The sequence below is a fragment of the Cetorhinus maximus genome, chromosome 17, assembly GCF_964194155.1.
Source record: "Cetorhinus maximus chromosome 17, sCetMax3.hap1.1, whole genome shotgun sequence".
NCBI classification, from domain to species: domain Eukaryota; kingdom Metazoa; phylum Chordata; class Chondrichthyes; order Lamniformes; family Cetorhinidae; genus Cetorhinus; species Cetorhinus maximus.
In genome coordinates, this window is record NC_135895.1 from 66,999,166 (window position 1) to 67,016,004 (window position 16,839).

The following is a 16,839-nucleotide window of genomic DNA, read 5'->3' on the forward strand; positions in this document are numbered from 1 at the left end:
ACTAAACAATGATTTTTAGTTAAATCAAAATCCTCAGTTGAATCAGACTTATCCCCTGAACTACTATCTCTCCTTTCTTTCTTTATTCTAAGCTTCTCTCTGGCCAGGTCATGCTGAGTTCTCTCTCTTTGAAACTCAAACTTTCGCATTTCCCTTTCTTTCACTTTTTCTTTCTCCACTTTTGCTTGCCAGTTCAAGCTTTTTCATTTCCATTTCATTTGCTCTTATTCCTTGAATTCAAGTTCCCTCATTTTCTCTTTTTCAAGTTCAAGCTTTTGCTTTTCTCTATTTCTTTCTATTTCAAGCTGTTTCATCTGCAACTGAATTTTTGCTAACTCTAGCTGTGACACACCAATTTCAGGTTTCCCACCTTCTAATTCCAAGTGCTGGTTAATTACTTTAATCATATCATCCTTACAAGGTCCTGTTTTTATTTCTACCTTCAATTTGCCTGATAACTCTCCTACTATAGCCTTAGTCAAGGATTTCAAATAATCTAGTGTTACATCGTCTACTCCCAGAAAAGTCTTAGTAACAATCAAAGCCAATTCTGAATTCCAACCAGCGTAATGTACTTCACAGCGAATCCTGCTCCTATGCCCACACCTCCACGTACTCGTTTCCTCAAGGATTCACAGATCCCATTTAAATTCAAGGATTGTTGATCGCACAAGAGCCCGCAATTTGTTACAATCACAGCTGATGTTACTACCGGACAAGTCAGATCCCAGAGTGGAACCTGGCTTGATTGATCCTAACTTTTATTTTTTTTAAGAAACCGTGGAGGCTAAGTTACTGAACAAATTCACAGGAGTCTAATGAGCTTTTAACAAAGAATAAAACATTTATTAAACAAGAAAGTTGAACTAGACAAAAAGGTTGGAAAGATCTCAATACAAACACAAGAAAATGATTCAAATATTTACTATTCCTTCACCCCAGCTATATCTTTACAGACACTTACAAATTAGGAAAGGTAAAACAACTTAGCATATCTATCTTATACTAATATTCAGGAGGTAGGTGGTACATGTGAACCAACTGGCAAACTGTGGTCAGACACACCACACTTCAAAGTAAATGACAGGTGCGACCAAAGCAGATTCTATGGATTTCTCAAAACTTACCTAGATGCTTGCCACACCGTGAGTCAATTGGTCTCACTGAAACTGTCTTTTTCACGAGGGTTTCCAATCTCCACGTTTGGAGAACTTGCCCTGGAATTCTCTCCAAACGTCACTCCCACTTGAACGGCTTCAACAAAGATCCGCCTCAAGGGTTCCAATCTTGCCTTTTGAGACTTCGTTCCTCTGGATCTCAGAATACACTTAAGGTTCACCTTCCAAGCGCACTTTCAGATCTTCAGCCGTGCCAAGCAGAACACCACTGCTCCAAAAGGGTACCTTTGCCCTTACAGCTTGCAGCATGGAATCACCAACCTTTGACTGCCCTCTTCAGTGCTTCTCTAGTGCCCAATTTGCTTCAAGTCCGATCCTCACAGCTCTTTCTTTAACAAGGAGCCTTTTTTCCTGCTCCTCTCAGCTTTATTGAACAGGATCCATTTTTGATCTCTGCCCTTCTACCTGGGACTGTCTTCTCGAGCCTCTTTCTGCCACACTCCCTAGTTTAGGACCTTCTTCCTGTTCCCCTCCCAGTGTCCTGCTTCCTGGGACACCACCTCTCTAATGGCGCTCCTGTTCAGGTCACCTGACCTGCTTTTCACACTTTCACTTCTTTTCTTAATTCCTTCTGCGCGTGTGCATAGGGCCAGCTTCCGGCCCAAAATCAACAAACTGCCCATGTGACATTCTCCAGTTGGCAGATGTGCAGAAGTCCCGATTAAGGTAAATATTCTGAGTTTCCTAACAGTATCTGAGAAGGGAGAAATGAAAGGCAGCATGGTTGGATGACAGGGAGGGAATGAGACAAAGGCCAGAGAGGAAGAGAAAGCAAAAGTAGGCTAGAGAAAGCAAAACTGAGATAGAAGTCATGTGCTCAGGTTCAGAACAAACGTTAGAATGTGCACATGTATGGATGGATGGAATTTGGGAGAGACACGTCCTTGTCAGATACAGAGGATAAAGAGGAGACGACATGAAGGGTCCAACTAAAGCTCTAATTACATTATTTAGATGCTCTAGCAATTTTCCATCATTTACACCAGAGGGGTGCCCCGTCATCTATCGATTTACAAACTGGATACTCGCAACATTTTAAGACTATTGGAACAACATCGGATTTAACAGGAATCCTCTTCGTTATACTTTTTGGAAGGAGGAGGAGGAATGAGGGAGGAATGCACGAAGGGTCAGATTGCACCAACAAAAGGCTGCTACCTTTCACCAATATTTACAGCCAAGGACTGTGCAAAACTGGCAATACAGGCTACAGGGCAGTAGACAAATAGACTTGGAGCTGTGAAATCTGCTGCAAGGATACCGGAAACTAATGTGGGTCACAGAACTCAATAACGGTCAGTAACAGCCTTCTACCAGGCATTCGTTAATGTTGTGTTGTGGAGAACTTTAGGCCTTTTAAAACGAAAAAGAAATAGTATGGTTATGACAGATGTCAGGTGGATAATACAATGAGAACCTGGCTGAATATAGAAGGTTCAGAGGGGAAGAGATAAAGCAAACAAGAGAAGCAAAGAGAGAGCATGAAGAGAGACTGGCAACTAACATAAAAGGGAATCCTCAGTCTTCTATAGGTATATAAATAGTAAAACTGTGGTAAAAGCAGGAGTGGGGTGAATTAAGGACCGAAAAGGGGATTTAGGCATGGAGGTGAGGAATAGCCGAGGTATTAAATGAATGCTCTGCATCTGTCTTTACCAAGGAAGATGATGCTGCTCAGGCCATGGTGAAAGAGAAGGTGATTAATACACTAGAAGGATTTAAAATTGATAAGGTGGTGGTGTTTGATAAGCTGTCTGTACTTAAAGTTGATAAAACACCAGGACCGGATGAGATGCATCCGAGGATAAGGAGGAAAGTAAGAGTTGAAATTGCAGAGGCCAGTCTTCCTTAGACTCAGGAGTTTTCAGAGGGTCAGAGAATTGCAAATGTTACACCTTTGTTCAAATAAAGGAGTGTAAAGAAAATCCCAGCAACTACAGGCCAGTCAGCTTAATTTCGGTGGTAGGGAATCTTCTAGAAACAATAATTTGGGACAGAATTAATATCGTATGGACAAATGAGGGTTTATTAAGGAAAACCAGCATGGGTTTAATAAGGGCAAATCATGTTTAGCTAACCTGGCATTTTTTTGAAGAGGTAACAGAGAGGATTGATAAGGGCAATGCTGTTGATGTGGTGTACTTGGCTTCCAAAAGGCATTTGACACGCTGCCCACAAGTTTGTTGTATAGCAAAGTTAGAGCTCATAGAATAAAGGGGATACAAACAGCAACATGGATACAAAATTGGCTGAGTGATAGGGAATAGAGAGTAGTGATTAATGAATGTTTTTCAGGCTGGAGGAAGGATTGCACAAGAGCTCCCCATGGATCAGTACTGGGGCCCTTGCACTTCCTGAAGATATATTCATAACCTAAATCTTGGTGTACAGGGCACAATTTCAAAATATGCATTGTGAACTATGAGAAGGATAGTGTAGAACTCCAAAAGGACACAGACAAGTTGGTGGAATGGACAGACAAGTGGTAGATGAAGTTTAATGAGAAGAAATGTGAAGTAATTTATTTTGGTAGAAAGAGCATGGAGAGATAGCTTAAAATAAAGGTCACAACTCGAAAGTGGATGCAGGAGCAGAGGGACCAGGGTAACTATGAGTTTAAGTCATTGAAGGTGCTAGGACAGGTTGAGGGAGTAGTATAAGGTATCCTAAGCTTTATTAGTAGGGGCACAGACTACAAGAGCAAGGATGTTATGTTGAACTTGTATAAGACACTAGTTCGACCTCAGCTGGAGTATTGCATCCAATCCTGGGCAATGCACTTTAGGAAAGATGTGAAGGCATTGGAAAGAGTGCAGAAAAGATTTGCAAGAATGATTCTAGGGATGAGGAACTTCAGTTATGAAGATAAATTGGAGAAGTTTTCCTTGAAAAGAAGGTTGAGATTTTCTAGAGGTATTCAAAATCATGAATGGTCTGGACAGAGTAGATAGGGAAAAACTGCTCCCACTTGTGAAAGGATTGAGGACGAGAGGGCACAGTTTTAAGGCAATTGGCAAAAGAAGTATTGGAAACATGAGGAAAAACTTTTTCATGCAGTGAGTAATTAAGTTCTGGAATGCACCGCATGAGTGCGTGGTGGTGGCAAGTACAAGTGAGGCACTCAGAAGAAATGAGTGTGTTATTTGAAAAGGAAGAAATGTGTAGGGTGTCATGAAGCAATTAATGCATACATTATTGGAAACTATTTTTCTTTTAAAATAGAGGTTGTCTGTGGGTGTGTCTTAATTGGATTAAAGCCAGCTAGTCTGGGTGCTTTGATATGCAGGAGAGATAGAGTGCATTTGCATTTTTTTGAAAAGAGCATTCAAGAAGTGGGGTGAATTCTGTCTCCTAGCTAGCAGAGACCAAGCAATATGTTAATATTACTAATAAAATTGGTACTGTGAAAGGGGCTTTATTGTTAGAGAGGTGGAGTTCAAAGTGGCTGTTGATACAATGAGAATTTACATTCAATAGACTGTGCTAGGTATAACAAGACAACTGTTTTGTGTGTGTAGAGCAGAGGCAATGTGAGATCAAAAGCAGCTGCAAGCCTCCAACTGTCTCCGCAGGAACCAAAGTGAAAAGAACCTCATTTTGAATTCGTAAGGTGAAAATGCTTTGCCTGGTTTCTGGTTAAGTCTCTGGGTTGCTGTTGCCTTAATGGAGATTAGTTTGGGAATTTGTTAAAAGTTATGATCGTTGTAATTTGTAGCCATGTGTGTATATTTAACTTGTGTAAATTAATAAAATGTTTCATTTAACTTAATATAAAACCTCTCGAGAACTGGTGGTATGATTCCTGAATTTAGAGTTGCATCTCAAATATAGCACTTAAAATCATAGGTTATGACAGTTGTTTAAAGTTTCCCTCTAGGATTTTTAAAAAAATAACTCAGCTTTACCAACTGCTCGGTCATAATACAGGGTTACAAGGAGAACACAAGGAAACAGCATTAGGTGAACTGCTCATTTGGAGAGCCGGTGCAAACACAATGAGCTGAATGACCTCCTCCTGCACTGTAACAATTCTGTGATTCTGAGAAAGGCCACCCTCCTTGCCATCATCTCATTTCCAATTTATCAGTCAAACAGAATTGGAGTGTCCTGCCACTCCGTCGCTTGGCAAAATATTTTTCCTGCCTTCACATCTGTTGTGCCAGGCACTGGTTTTGCTAGACATTTTTGTTACCCAAACAACTTCTGCAAAAGCTAAAATATACATTAAAAATATTAGGAGCTATTTAATTAATTGCTTTATTGTCAAAGGTGGCCTCTTGCATTTAAAGAGATACATCCATCAAAGTATGATATGGGGGAATGCTTATGTGATTTACTACGTTATTGCCTCTACACAGTGCCTACAGCTATACTAGGAAATTGACCACACTTTGTAAATGAAGCTAACGCTGCAAAATCTGGTGTGGTTAGAACATTGCACACTAATTGTTGGACGAGAGCTCATGAAACAGCACCTAGTAATACCCATGTGAAAATCTATCCTCAAATCAGCTTCTAATGGTTAACATTTAGGGTCAATTTAAAACAAAGAACAGAAACAAAATGCAGTGCAATATATGACTACATTGCAAGGCTTGAAAGATCATCGTTTGAAAGTAATGTTTCCAAATTTAAATGTATAAATTCACTCACCTGGTCGGCTAGGAAGAGGAGGAAACGCTCCCGGATGGTGGATGGGGATGAACTGTGAGTTGCTGGTTTGGTTTTGTGACTGAGTCACTGGTGTTTTCCTTGCCTCTGATACAGGTGTCTTTCTCAAATCTGACTGAGCTTTTACCTAATAAACACAAGTTATAAATTATAATCCATAAAGTCAGTTCTGTTGAAGAGTCGTACAGACTCGAAACGTTAACTGTGTTCCTCTCCGCAGATGCTGCCAGATCTGCTGAGTTTTTCCAGGTATTTTTATTTTTATTCTATTTCGTATTGATTCATATAAATCATGACTTTTTTCTGATAGGGTTTTGCAAAATTCTAATTTTCTCTGGATTTATCAAACATAAGACAGACCATGTAAATCTCAAAAACAAGCTCAGCTGCCATAATGGCCATAAAACAGTACTACAGTGTGGACAAAGGGTCATAAAATCTTAACTATTCATTCTCTAGTTCATGCCAAGATTCAGTTTCCTGTATCACCTTGGAGGGAACTCCAACCCATATGCACCTTCAAATGCCTCAAGGCATGTCCTTGAGTTCCAGAAAGGATCTTTCATTGCCTTCTGGTCAATCTTATCAAGATTTTGTTTGAAGAGTAGAAATGTCAGTGGATACTAGAATACAAATTCAAGTGTCTCAGCTGACAATCCAGAGCTTGAACATTGCACTGACTAGACTGGTCACCTTGAGGTTTGCAAGGTTTTTTATAAACTGAAGTTCTCTTGTTTACAATAATGTCAAATGCATACATAATATAACACTTTGCACTGCACAGGTTATAGCACAAAATAAATGTACAATTAACATCACATTCTTATACAATCACACATATCATACTGAAGCACAATGAAACTCAAGATCCAAGAGCTTGGCCCTGGTTAATTATTTCCATACAATCAAAGCAAAAAGCAAAGAACCTCCTTTTCATCTTCTAGACCATCCCAATGCCTCCGTCACTCAGATATGGAGGGGAAGAAGGCTGTTTTGTAATGTATTATTCTAGTGAACAGCTGGCAAAGACCCTTGATCCCATCTAGGGAATCAGCTACATGTTTTGTCCTTGTTGTGAGATAGTAGAATTTTCTTACTACAATCGTTGGGGTATTGCAATTCTAAGCTTATGGAACAGAGGCGATTAACAATATCGGGTATGTAAATACAACTTGTGATCATTTAGGGCCCTTAATATAATAAAACAATGAGTGGCGAGGTTGTGAAACTCGCTATCACAGAGAGTGGTTGAAATGAATAGTATAGATGCATTTAAGGTGGGGGGGGGGGCTACACAAACATATGAGGAAAAAGGGAATTGAGGATTATGCTGATAGATTTAGATGAGGAAAGATGGAAGGTATCTGGAGTAGAGCATAAACACCAGCATGGACTGCTCGAGCTGAATGGCCTGTTTTTGTGCCCTACATCCTATGTAATTCTATGTCTGTAACCATCCCAAGGTGTTTCACAAAAGCATTAAAAAGCAAAATTAGACACCAAACCGCCAAGGTAGGTGATATAATGGCCAGATGGCTAAAAGTTTGGTCAAGGAGTAAGGTTTTAAGGAGTTTCTTAAAGGAAGAAAGAGAGGTACAAAGGAGATGACGTTTAGGTACAGAATGCTAGAGCTCAGGGCCTAGGCAGCTGAAGGCATATATGCCAATGGTGGAGCAATCCACCAGGGATGCTCAAGAGGCCAGAATTACATAAGTACAGGTATCTCAGGATTGTGCGGATGGAGAAGATTACATAGGTAGGGAGGGTTGAGGACATGTGGTATCTGAAAACAAGGATGAGAATATTAAGATCAAGGCATTACTTGACTGGGAGCCAACATAGCTCTGAGCTATGGTGATAGCTAAACAGGAGGGCTGGCTAACATTCTACATTCGACCAACATGTAAGTGTTTAATCTAACATGAAGGGCTTCAAGGCATCTTCAGTGGGTAGGTACTACATAATAGCATGTTCTGTTTTTTTCTTACCCATTTTGCAATTCCAATGAGAGCCAGAAATTAACACTAATTCCTTACACTGAGACAGCAAATTCGTGACAGTGAGATTCCTCAGCGTAAAGGTTTACATTCCACGGTGTGATGGCTTGATAGTTTATCATCTATTTTCTCAGTTTCTAGTGCTGCATATTACATTTGTAGCTCAGCCACTTGTTTTTGAAACGCCCAACTGGGGAAAATAGTACACTGTCCAATGATTCCTTCACAACTATTCAGCCCAACGATGATCCATATTTACATTCAAATGAGTAAAATAATCGTAGGACATTAAATATATTTGCTGAATTGTCAACATTTCTCTTGCTCCTCTGCTCATGTACAGGGGGGCTGGTGTTGAGGAGGGGGGGTGGGGGGGGGGGGGCTCTTCAGCACCAGGCCAAGCCAGGGTACAAAGAGGAAGGACAAGGGGGCTTGGAAAGGCTGGAACTGTTGGGGCGGTGGGTGCAGTAGGTGAATCTGAGGCCAGAACAAGCCGCGGGGGAGAAAGGGTCAAGATTGGGGGCAAGGCGGGGGAGAGAGGGTCAAGATTGATGGCAAGATGGGAGAGAAGCTAGAGAAACAAGGCTGGAGAGCAGGGAAGGGGGCAAGGCTGGAGAGCAGGGGCAGTAGGGGGTGGGATGTTGGAGGAAAGAGACTGAAGGCCAGAGAGTATCGGAAGAGGTTGCAGGTCTCGTGGAGATCATTAGATGATTCCAGGCAGATCAGAAGGGTTGGGGTACTGTCTGATTGCTGGGGCTGTTGGTGAAGGAGTTAAACATGGCTGTGGCAGGTAAGTGAATAGGCACTTAATTCCTGGATCCGATAGTCTTCTACTCCCTTTAGACACCCCACTCCCTTGGTTCCCCAAGACCTGGAAAACTCAGCTGGTCATGACTGAAAACAAGGCCTTCTGCCTCTTTATTGTATTTAAATAGCTACCCCACTGTTAAAACTACAATTTCATGATTCAGAATGTTCCCATTTTAAACTCCCATCGGCCTGTTTTCAGGGGTTAAAATTCAATGCCCCCCAATAGTCACAGAGACTGCGACTTTGGGTAGAGCCAATTTGGCCCTGCAGCAAGAACATGATCAGAGAGATTCAAACAAATCTGCAGGAGGGAGAGGTTTTGAGCAATTATGCAGATTTGAAAAGGAAGGGAGTCGTACCCGAGGTCAGAAAACAGCTTACAATGTCAGCTAGTTTGGGCCCATGAAGCAAAGTTGGGTGGCCAGCAGTTTAATGGAAATAGGTCAAGTCAGGAAGAAGTGAGTCTCATGGGTGAGATGAACTCAGGAAGAGCATGAGGCAAGATGGGAGAGAAGCTAGAGAAACAAGGATTCAGGATTAGGAAAGATGGGAACCAAGGGAGAGTTTCAGCTGAGGGGTGGGGGCGGAGGTGGTAAACAGGAAAGGGGACAGCTGAAGTGATGGTCTCAGTCCTGGTGAGAGTGAAATCCATCAGTTCCTTGAACCTGATGGATGGTGGAGGCAGGGAGAAGTGTTTTAGAAGTCAGTTGAGTTGGTTAAAAAAAACATAGGTATCTTTGCCCTTGAGGGTGATCCTAGAATACAGGAAATATTGCCAAAATTTTCAAGTTCACAGCTTCAGGTCAGTTTCTGCAAATAGTTTCATATAAATTCTGTATACCAGGGTAAATGATGCTAACTGCCAAAGTACAAAGTTTAACAAATTTTTATATTTTTATTATTAGGCTATAAAATATGTATAAAGACCAATGAAATGGTATCAGTATGTCCTTCTGTCTCGATGTACACGCTGCAATATATCTTCCTACACACTATCACAGTACACTACTTTTTATAATCATAGCATTGGGAGCTTACAAAAACAGAAAATAAAGAACAGTTAAAAAATTTAGCACATTCTAATGAGATCTTTTAAAAGGCAACATATGTAGCTAATGTAAACTAGGGGGAGTTCACAACCTTTTAGAAAGTACATTCCAATCAAATGACCAAAATTCCTAAAAGTTATAATGTTTATCATTTTTATGTTTCATAATTATTTAGAGGAAAGACTTAAAAGCAGACTTTGCACATAAGAGTCTTCCTCTTCTAATTTTATGAAGTTCTGCTCCAGTGTTACCCTTTAATTTTATGGAATACGGTGTCTTCCCCTGTCCACGTTTAAGTTTCAGCATTAAATCTAAATCATTTAGGCTTCATTAAAACTCGCAAGAAATGAAAAGCGTATTTTAAAAAAAGCTTCCCACAGACAATCATATTAGTTATCAAAACATAACATTCTGAAAATTGTGTGTTTTTAATGAAACCACTAATTACTTTAAATGCTTGCATTTTAAACCAATTTTTAACACTGCCACTATACAATTAAATTATGATCCATTTCTCAAAGTAATGAAAATCAAAAAGAAAACCTTAAGAAACATACATTAAGCATGAGCACATTAACCTCACAGACAGGGATTAAAGCCTTACTTGAGCACGTACTCTTTGTTTGACATTTCAGTATTGAACAGAGTGTTTCATTGCCAGAGGTGCCATTTTTTGAATGGCATTAAAACAAATCCAGCTGCTTAAGTGGACCTAAAAGATCCCAATCACAATATTCTGGACCAGTTATCCATCAGCTACAAAAAGACCCATTATTTGTTCCTTCTCATTTACCATTTGCAGGACCATGCCGTGCACACATTGGCAGCTCTGTTTGTCTACACAACAACGCTTGCGCTTTAGAAATAATTAATTGGCTACAAAATACTGAGATATACTCTTAGGTTGAGAAAAGCACTACAGAAATGCAAGTTTTTCTTTCTAGTATGCTTAGATATTTATTCTTTCAGAAGAGTTAAACAAGATCATCCACATGGATCAATTCATGACCAATTTTGGTTTTCGCCTCAAACCTGCTGTTGGGGAGGGTTTAAACTAACTTGGGAGGGGGATAGGATCCTGACAGGAGGTTCAGCAGGGGGAAATGCACAACCAAAATTAGAAGAGAGAGCAAGTGAGTCTGGAAGGCTTAGAAATTATAGGCCAGTTAAGGAACAAGGGAGCTTGGCAAGGTTGGATCGTATTTATTTTAATGCAAGGAGTCTGATGAATAAGGCAGATGAGTTGAGGGCACAAATTAACACATGGAAGTATGATGTCATTGCTGTCACAGAGACATGGTTGGCAGCTCAATATTCCACGATATAGGGTCTTCAGGCAAGACAGGGAAGGAGGTAAAAGAGGAGGGGGTATTGCAATATTGATCAAGGAATCAATTACAGCAGTAAGGAGGGATGACATCTTGGAAGGCTCCTCAAATGAAGCCATATGGGTAGAACTGAAAAACAAAAAAGGAGCAATCACATTGCTGGGAGTGTACTATAGGCCCCCAAACAGTCAGAGAGAAATACAAGAGCAGATATGTAGGCAAATTTCAGAGAAGTGTAAAAATAACAGGGTGGTAATAGTGTGGGATTTCAACTTCCGCAACATTAACTGGGTTAGTTATAGTGTGATAGGTTTAGAGGGAGCAGAATTCTTAAAATGCATCCAGGAGAGCTTTTTAGGCCAGTACGTAGAAGGTTCAGGGAATGAAGCTGGGCAATTGGTAGAGGTATCAGTGAGGGAGCATTTTGCAGATAGTGATTATAACTCCATTAGATTCAAGGTTGTTATGGAAAAGGACAAGGATGGGCCAGAAATAAGTTCTAAATTGGGGGAAGGCCAACTTTAATAAGATCAGATATGATTTGGCCAGAGTGGACTGGGAGCAGCTACTTTTAGGTAAATCTGCATCAGAGCAGTGGGACTCATTCAAAAAGGAAATAGGGGGAGTACAGGGCCAACATATTCCAGTAAAGACAAAGGGTGGGACCAACAAATACAGGAAACCCCGGATGTCGAGGGATATACAGGATTGGATAAAGAGAAAAAGGGAGGCTTATGGCACATACCGAGAGCTCAAAACAGCGGCAGCCCTAGAGGAGTATAGAATGTGTAGGGGGGAAACTTAAAAAGGAAATTAGGAGAGCAAAAAGGGGGCATGAAAAAACATTGGCAGGTAAAATAAAGGAAAATCCAAAGTTATTTTACAAGTACATTAAGAGTAAGAGGGTAACTAGGGAAGGAGTAAGGCCCATTAAGGACCATAGTGGTAATTTGTGTGTGGAGCCGGAAGATGTAGGTAGGGTTCTAAATGAATACTCTGTGTCGGTGTTCACAAGTGAGAAGGATGACGTGGGTATGGAAATCAGTCAGAAGGACTGTGATATAATTAAAGAAATTAGCATAGAAAGAGAGGAGGTTCTAAGTGGTCTGGCAGGCTCAAAAGTAGATAAATCTCCAGGCCCGGATGAAATGTATCCCAGGTTGTTGAGTAAAGCAAGGGAGGAGATAACAGGGGCACTGGCAACAATTTTCGATACCTCTCTGGCCACAGGAGAGGTGCCAGAGGACTGGAGGGCAGCCAATGTGGTACTGTTATTCAAGAAGGGAGGAAGGGATAAATCAGGGAACTACAGGCCAGTCAGTCTAACCTCAGTGGTGGGGAAACTATTGGAAGCAATTTTGAGGGACAGAATTAATCTACACTTGGAGAGGCAGGGATTAATCAAGGACAGTCAGCATGGTTTTGTTGACGGGAAGTCATGTCTGACCAATTTGATTTAATTTTTCAAAGAGGTGGCCAGGTGTGTAGATGAGGGCAATGCATTTGACGTAGTCTACTTGGACTTCAGCATTGCTTGGGAGACTGATAATGAAGGTAAGAGCTCATGGGATCTAAGGCAATTTGGCAAATTGGATCCAAAATTGGCTGAGTGGCAGGAAGCAGAGGGTGGTGGTTGAGGGGTGTTTTTGTGACTGGGTGCCTGTGTCCAGTGGGGTTCCACAGGGATCGGTGTTGGGTCCCTTGCTGTTTGTGGTATATATAAATGATTTAGACTTGAATGTAGCAGGGTTGATCAGTAAGTTCGCGGATGACACGAAAATTGGTGGGGTGGTAAACAGTGAGCAGGATAGCCTTGGATTACAGAAGGGTATAGACAGGCTGGTCAGATGGGCTGATCAGTGGCAAATGGAATTTAATCCGGATAAGTGTGAGGTGATGCACTTGGGCAGGACAAACAAGGCACAGGGATACACAATGAATGATAGGGCCATGGGAAGTACCGAGGGTCAGAGGGACCTTGGTATATGCATGTTCACCGGTCCCTTAAGGTAGTGGGACAGGTAGATAAGGTGGTTATGAAGGCATATGGGATATTTGCCTTTATTAGCTGAGGCATAGAATATAAGAGCAGGGAGGTTATGCTGGAACTGTATAAAACACTGGTTAGGCCACAGCTAGAGTATTGCGTGCAGTTCTGGAATCCACATTATGGGAAGGATGTGATTGCACTAGAGAGAGTGCAGAGGAGATTTACCAGAATGTTGCCTGGGCTGGAGGGTTTTAGTTATGAGGAGAGATTGGATAGACTGGGGTTATTTTCCCTGGAGCAGAGGAGATTGAAGGGAGACATGATTGAGATGTATAAAATTATTAGGGGCATAGATAGGGTAGACAGGAAGGGACTTTTCCCCTTTGGTGGAGGGACCAATAACCAGGGGGCATAGATTTAAGGTAAGGGGCAGGAGGTTTAGAGGGGATGTGAGGAAGAATTTTTTCACCCAGAGGGTGGTGGGAATCTGGAACTCACTGCCTGAAAGGGTGGTAGAGGCAGAAACCCTCATAACGTTTGAGGATAATTGGGATGTACACTTGTGATGCCATGACATACAAGGCTATGGGCCTCGTGCTGGAAAATGGGATTAGAATGGTTGGGTACTTCTTTGACCGGCGCAGCCTCGATGGGCTGAAGGGCCTTTTTCTGTGCTGTAGACCTCTATTATTCTATGACCTCATGCACTGTCTCTGAATTTTCAAAGTATATTTAGAGCAATCTTTCTACAAATGGAAGGTTTGACTTCTATTACAAAGCCATAGATTTCAAATTCAAGAAGTGGTTCCTTACCTGCACCGCCATATTCTGTTTCCGTGCATGTTCCAGGTTCTTCTCCTGATTGTTTTTCTTTGGTTCAGTCTTTCTCTTATTGCTGTCTCTTTTTACATCCATTTTGTTTGCAATATCGTTTCCTTTGTTATAGTCCCATCTTTCCTTCATGCCTTCTTTCAGATGGTGATTCCGATTCTGTTCTCGTGGTTTGATATTCTCCTTGAAGGTAACCAGTTTTTCACCACTATCTGAACTGTTACTCTGAGTCTTGCCTGAAGACAAGACAGATTTTAGACCCTGTCCAATCTCAACGCTGCTAGGTTCTAAAAAGGGAGGTTCCAGCAAAATCAGGCTATCCTTTGTTTCAGAAGAATCCTCATTAACCAGTTCTGGGATGTCAGTTACAAACAGTAGTTTTCCTTCTTCATTTTTGCTCTGGATAAGTCTGAGAAAGTAACATATATTATGAACAAACACTTGCACAGAATGTGCTTTAGGAATGTTGAAAGGGTTAAAATATGAGGGCAAATTGTATGGACTAGGCTTTTATTCCCTTGATTATAGGAGTTTAAAAAGTGATTTAATTGCCTTTAAGATGATTATGATGATTAGATAGGGTAAATAGAGAGAACTATTTCTTGTGATGGAAGGGTACAAAACAAGGGGACATAATCTTAAAATTGGAGCTAGGCCATTCAGGGGTGATGTGAGGTGCTTTTTCACACAAAGGGTAGTGAAAATCTGGAACCCTCTCTCCCAAAAAACTGAAGATAGGTCAATTGAAAATTTCAAAAAGATTGACTGGTTTTTCTTAGACAATGGTACTTATGTGCTGTGGAACCAAAATATGTTGATAGAGTTAAGACATAGATTGGCCATTATCTAACTGTTTGAACAAACAGGCTTGAAGGGCTGAATGGTTTACTCCTGTTCCCATGTTTAACAATAGTATATTTTATTTGTCTTTTAAGTGCTCAATAAAATTCACCGAAACTTTGATTAAATCTTTTCATAAATCTTTAACTTGTAGGTTTGAATCACATTTAAAAGAAATTAGATTTTCCAGTAAAATGCACTATAAACCCCTTTGAGTGAAAGCCCCCCAAGAGTGGCTCAATACTAAGGTTACTTCCAGGGGCAACTAGATTTGAGCAATTTGTTTTAGTTACTAAAAGCTTTAATGGTAGCCTTGTTTCTTTCAGTTGTGTGCTTCTTTGAAAGAAGCTGGACTTCTTTGCTGAGGATCAGGCAGAAGATTTTGTGCCAAGTCCTGATTTGTCTTAACTTGAAAAGTTTGACTTCAAGGTTCAAGGAGGGCAGCCATCTTGACAGGAGCTGGTCACACCTTACCCTCCTGCTGAATCTGGAAACCACTTTATTCATTTCAAAAGACTGCAATCATGAGAAACAAAAGAACCATATGATAACATGTATATGTATTCTTCTTGGAGAGGTGGTCCCAAGTTATTTTTGTCCAGAGAATGAAAGGCAATATTCTATTATATGTGAAGTCTAAACAAATGAATTAGGCTCTCAGTTTCAAACCAATGTTGAGCAGTCTGACTTCCAGTCCTTCATTATGGCACTAACTGGGAAAATAAAGACCTGCTTTCCAGTTTCAAAGCACTAATTAAAACGCTAAAGCATCTGGATTTAATATAAATAAAACTTCATGCCTTAGTTTCTCATACATTTACAAATATTGCTTTGTTACAATTTTGTTGTTACAATTTATGTACACAATCTTATGAGTACTTTGTCAGCCAGCATAAAAAAAAGGAATGTGACTTTTTACAATGATGCAAACTACATTCAATTGTATTTTTTCCTGTTTTCTCAAACCCCCACTGCAGACTTGGATACCTTGCTGGTGTGCAATTCCATCGCCCTTTAATATCTGGGCCCAGCGTGAGAATACTAAAGGCTTTTTGATTGGAATAAGTCCAATGCTGTCCTTGACCACTGTTCATAGACATGCAAATCCAGCAGGGGTAGCTAGATAGAGATCAGCAAACTAACACCCAGGAACTGAGGCCAACTGTAGACACCTCAATGAGATCAGATAACTCAATGCAATTCAGAGATCAAACTAAGGACCTTCCTGGTCTGTAAGGCTCAGACACCATTGGATAAACTTGCTAAGTCATCAGGGAGCAGCCATTGTTTTTGCTTTTGAAATTACAAAAAGAAATCAAGAAGTTAAAATACAATTGATTTTAATCCTCTCTCCTTGGTTAAAACCACCATCAGCCAATTTAAGTGGAGGACATTAAATTTACTCATGTACAAACAGTGAATTTTAAAACTTAATTTTGGTTACATATACCTGGAATGATTTTCTGCTATCCACTTTCCCAAAGCAAGTAATCGCTGATGGCGTGTCCTTAGCTGCTGCCCTTCCTTGTCTCCCACTATTCCTTGGTGCCCGCTCGAGAAATCCAGATTTCTTTACAAGAATGAAATACATCAACGTATAGAGCATCTTGAACAGATTCATTACACAAAACAATGGAAGTAAAAAAAAATCCTCAGTACACGAGGAATAAATGATAACCGAAATACAGCAATCAAATAACTTCAGCAAATGGAGAAATTCGGAAACAAAAATCTCAGTCATGCAAAGAACCAAGATGTGTGTCATCCATCTTTGGAATCCTATTTCTCTCCCCACTAGAACACGGTTAAGAAGCCCAAAAGGGTGAGGTACAAGTAGATAAAGAGAAGTATGTGTGACTGACAGTCAACGAGGTAACAGGAGCCTAGCAGATGCATGGAAGGAGGAACCACAGAAACCTGTCCTGTCCGATAGGTACGATATACTTGTTACTAATAGAAATAAGGAACACTACTATGGAGAGGATGGCCAGAATGCTAACCAAAAGACAAGGCATTGGGAGCAGCAGGTAGTCAAAGTGGGGGTGAGGGTGGGAGAAACAGACAGCAGCATAGAGAGAACAGAAAATGCTAGAAGTGCTCAGCAGGTCTGGAGGCATCTGTGGAGAGAGGCTGTCAACCTGAAAT

General features: G+C 40.7%; 1 protein-coding gene across 3 annotated transcripts in view; it reads right to left on the reverse strand.

The window, feature by feature from the left end:
- Nucleotides 1–16,839, reverse strand: part of smg7 (SMG7 nonsense mediated mRNA decay factor) — a 170,458-nt gene that overhangs the window by 35,830 nt on the left and 117,789 nt on the right. For all 3 annotated transcript variants that reach the window (XM_078561379.1, XM_078561380.1, XM_078561378.1), the window contains exons 13-15: nt 16,145–16,264; nt 13,837–14,263; nt 5,832–5,976 (exon numbers count right to left, since the gene is read on the reverse strand). In XM_078561379.1, coding sequence (XP_078417505.1) covers nt 5,832–5,976; nt 13,837–14,263; nt 16,145–16,264 — 692 coding nt within the window. The remainder of the gene's footprint in view (nt 1–5,831; nt 5,977–13,836; nt 14,264–16,144; nt 16,265–16,839) is intronic.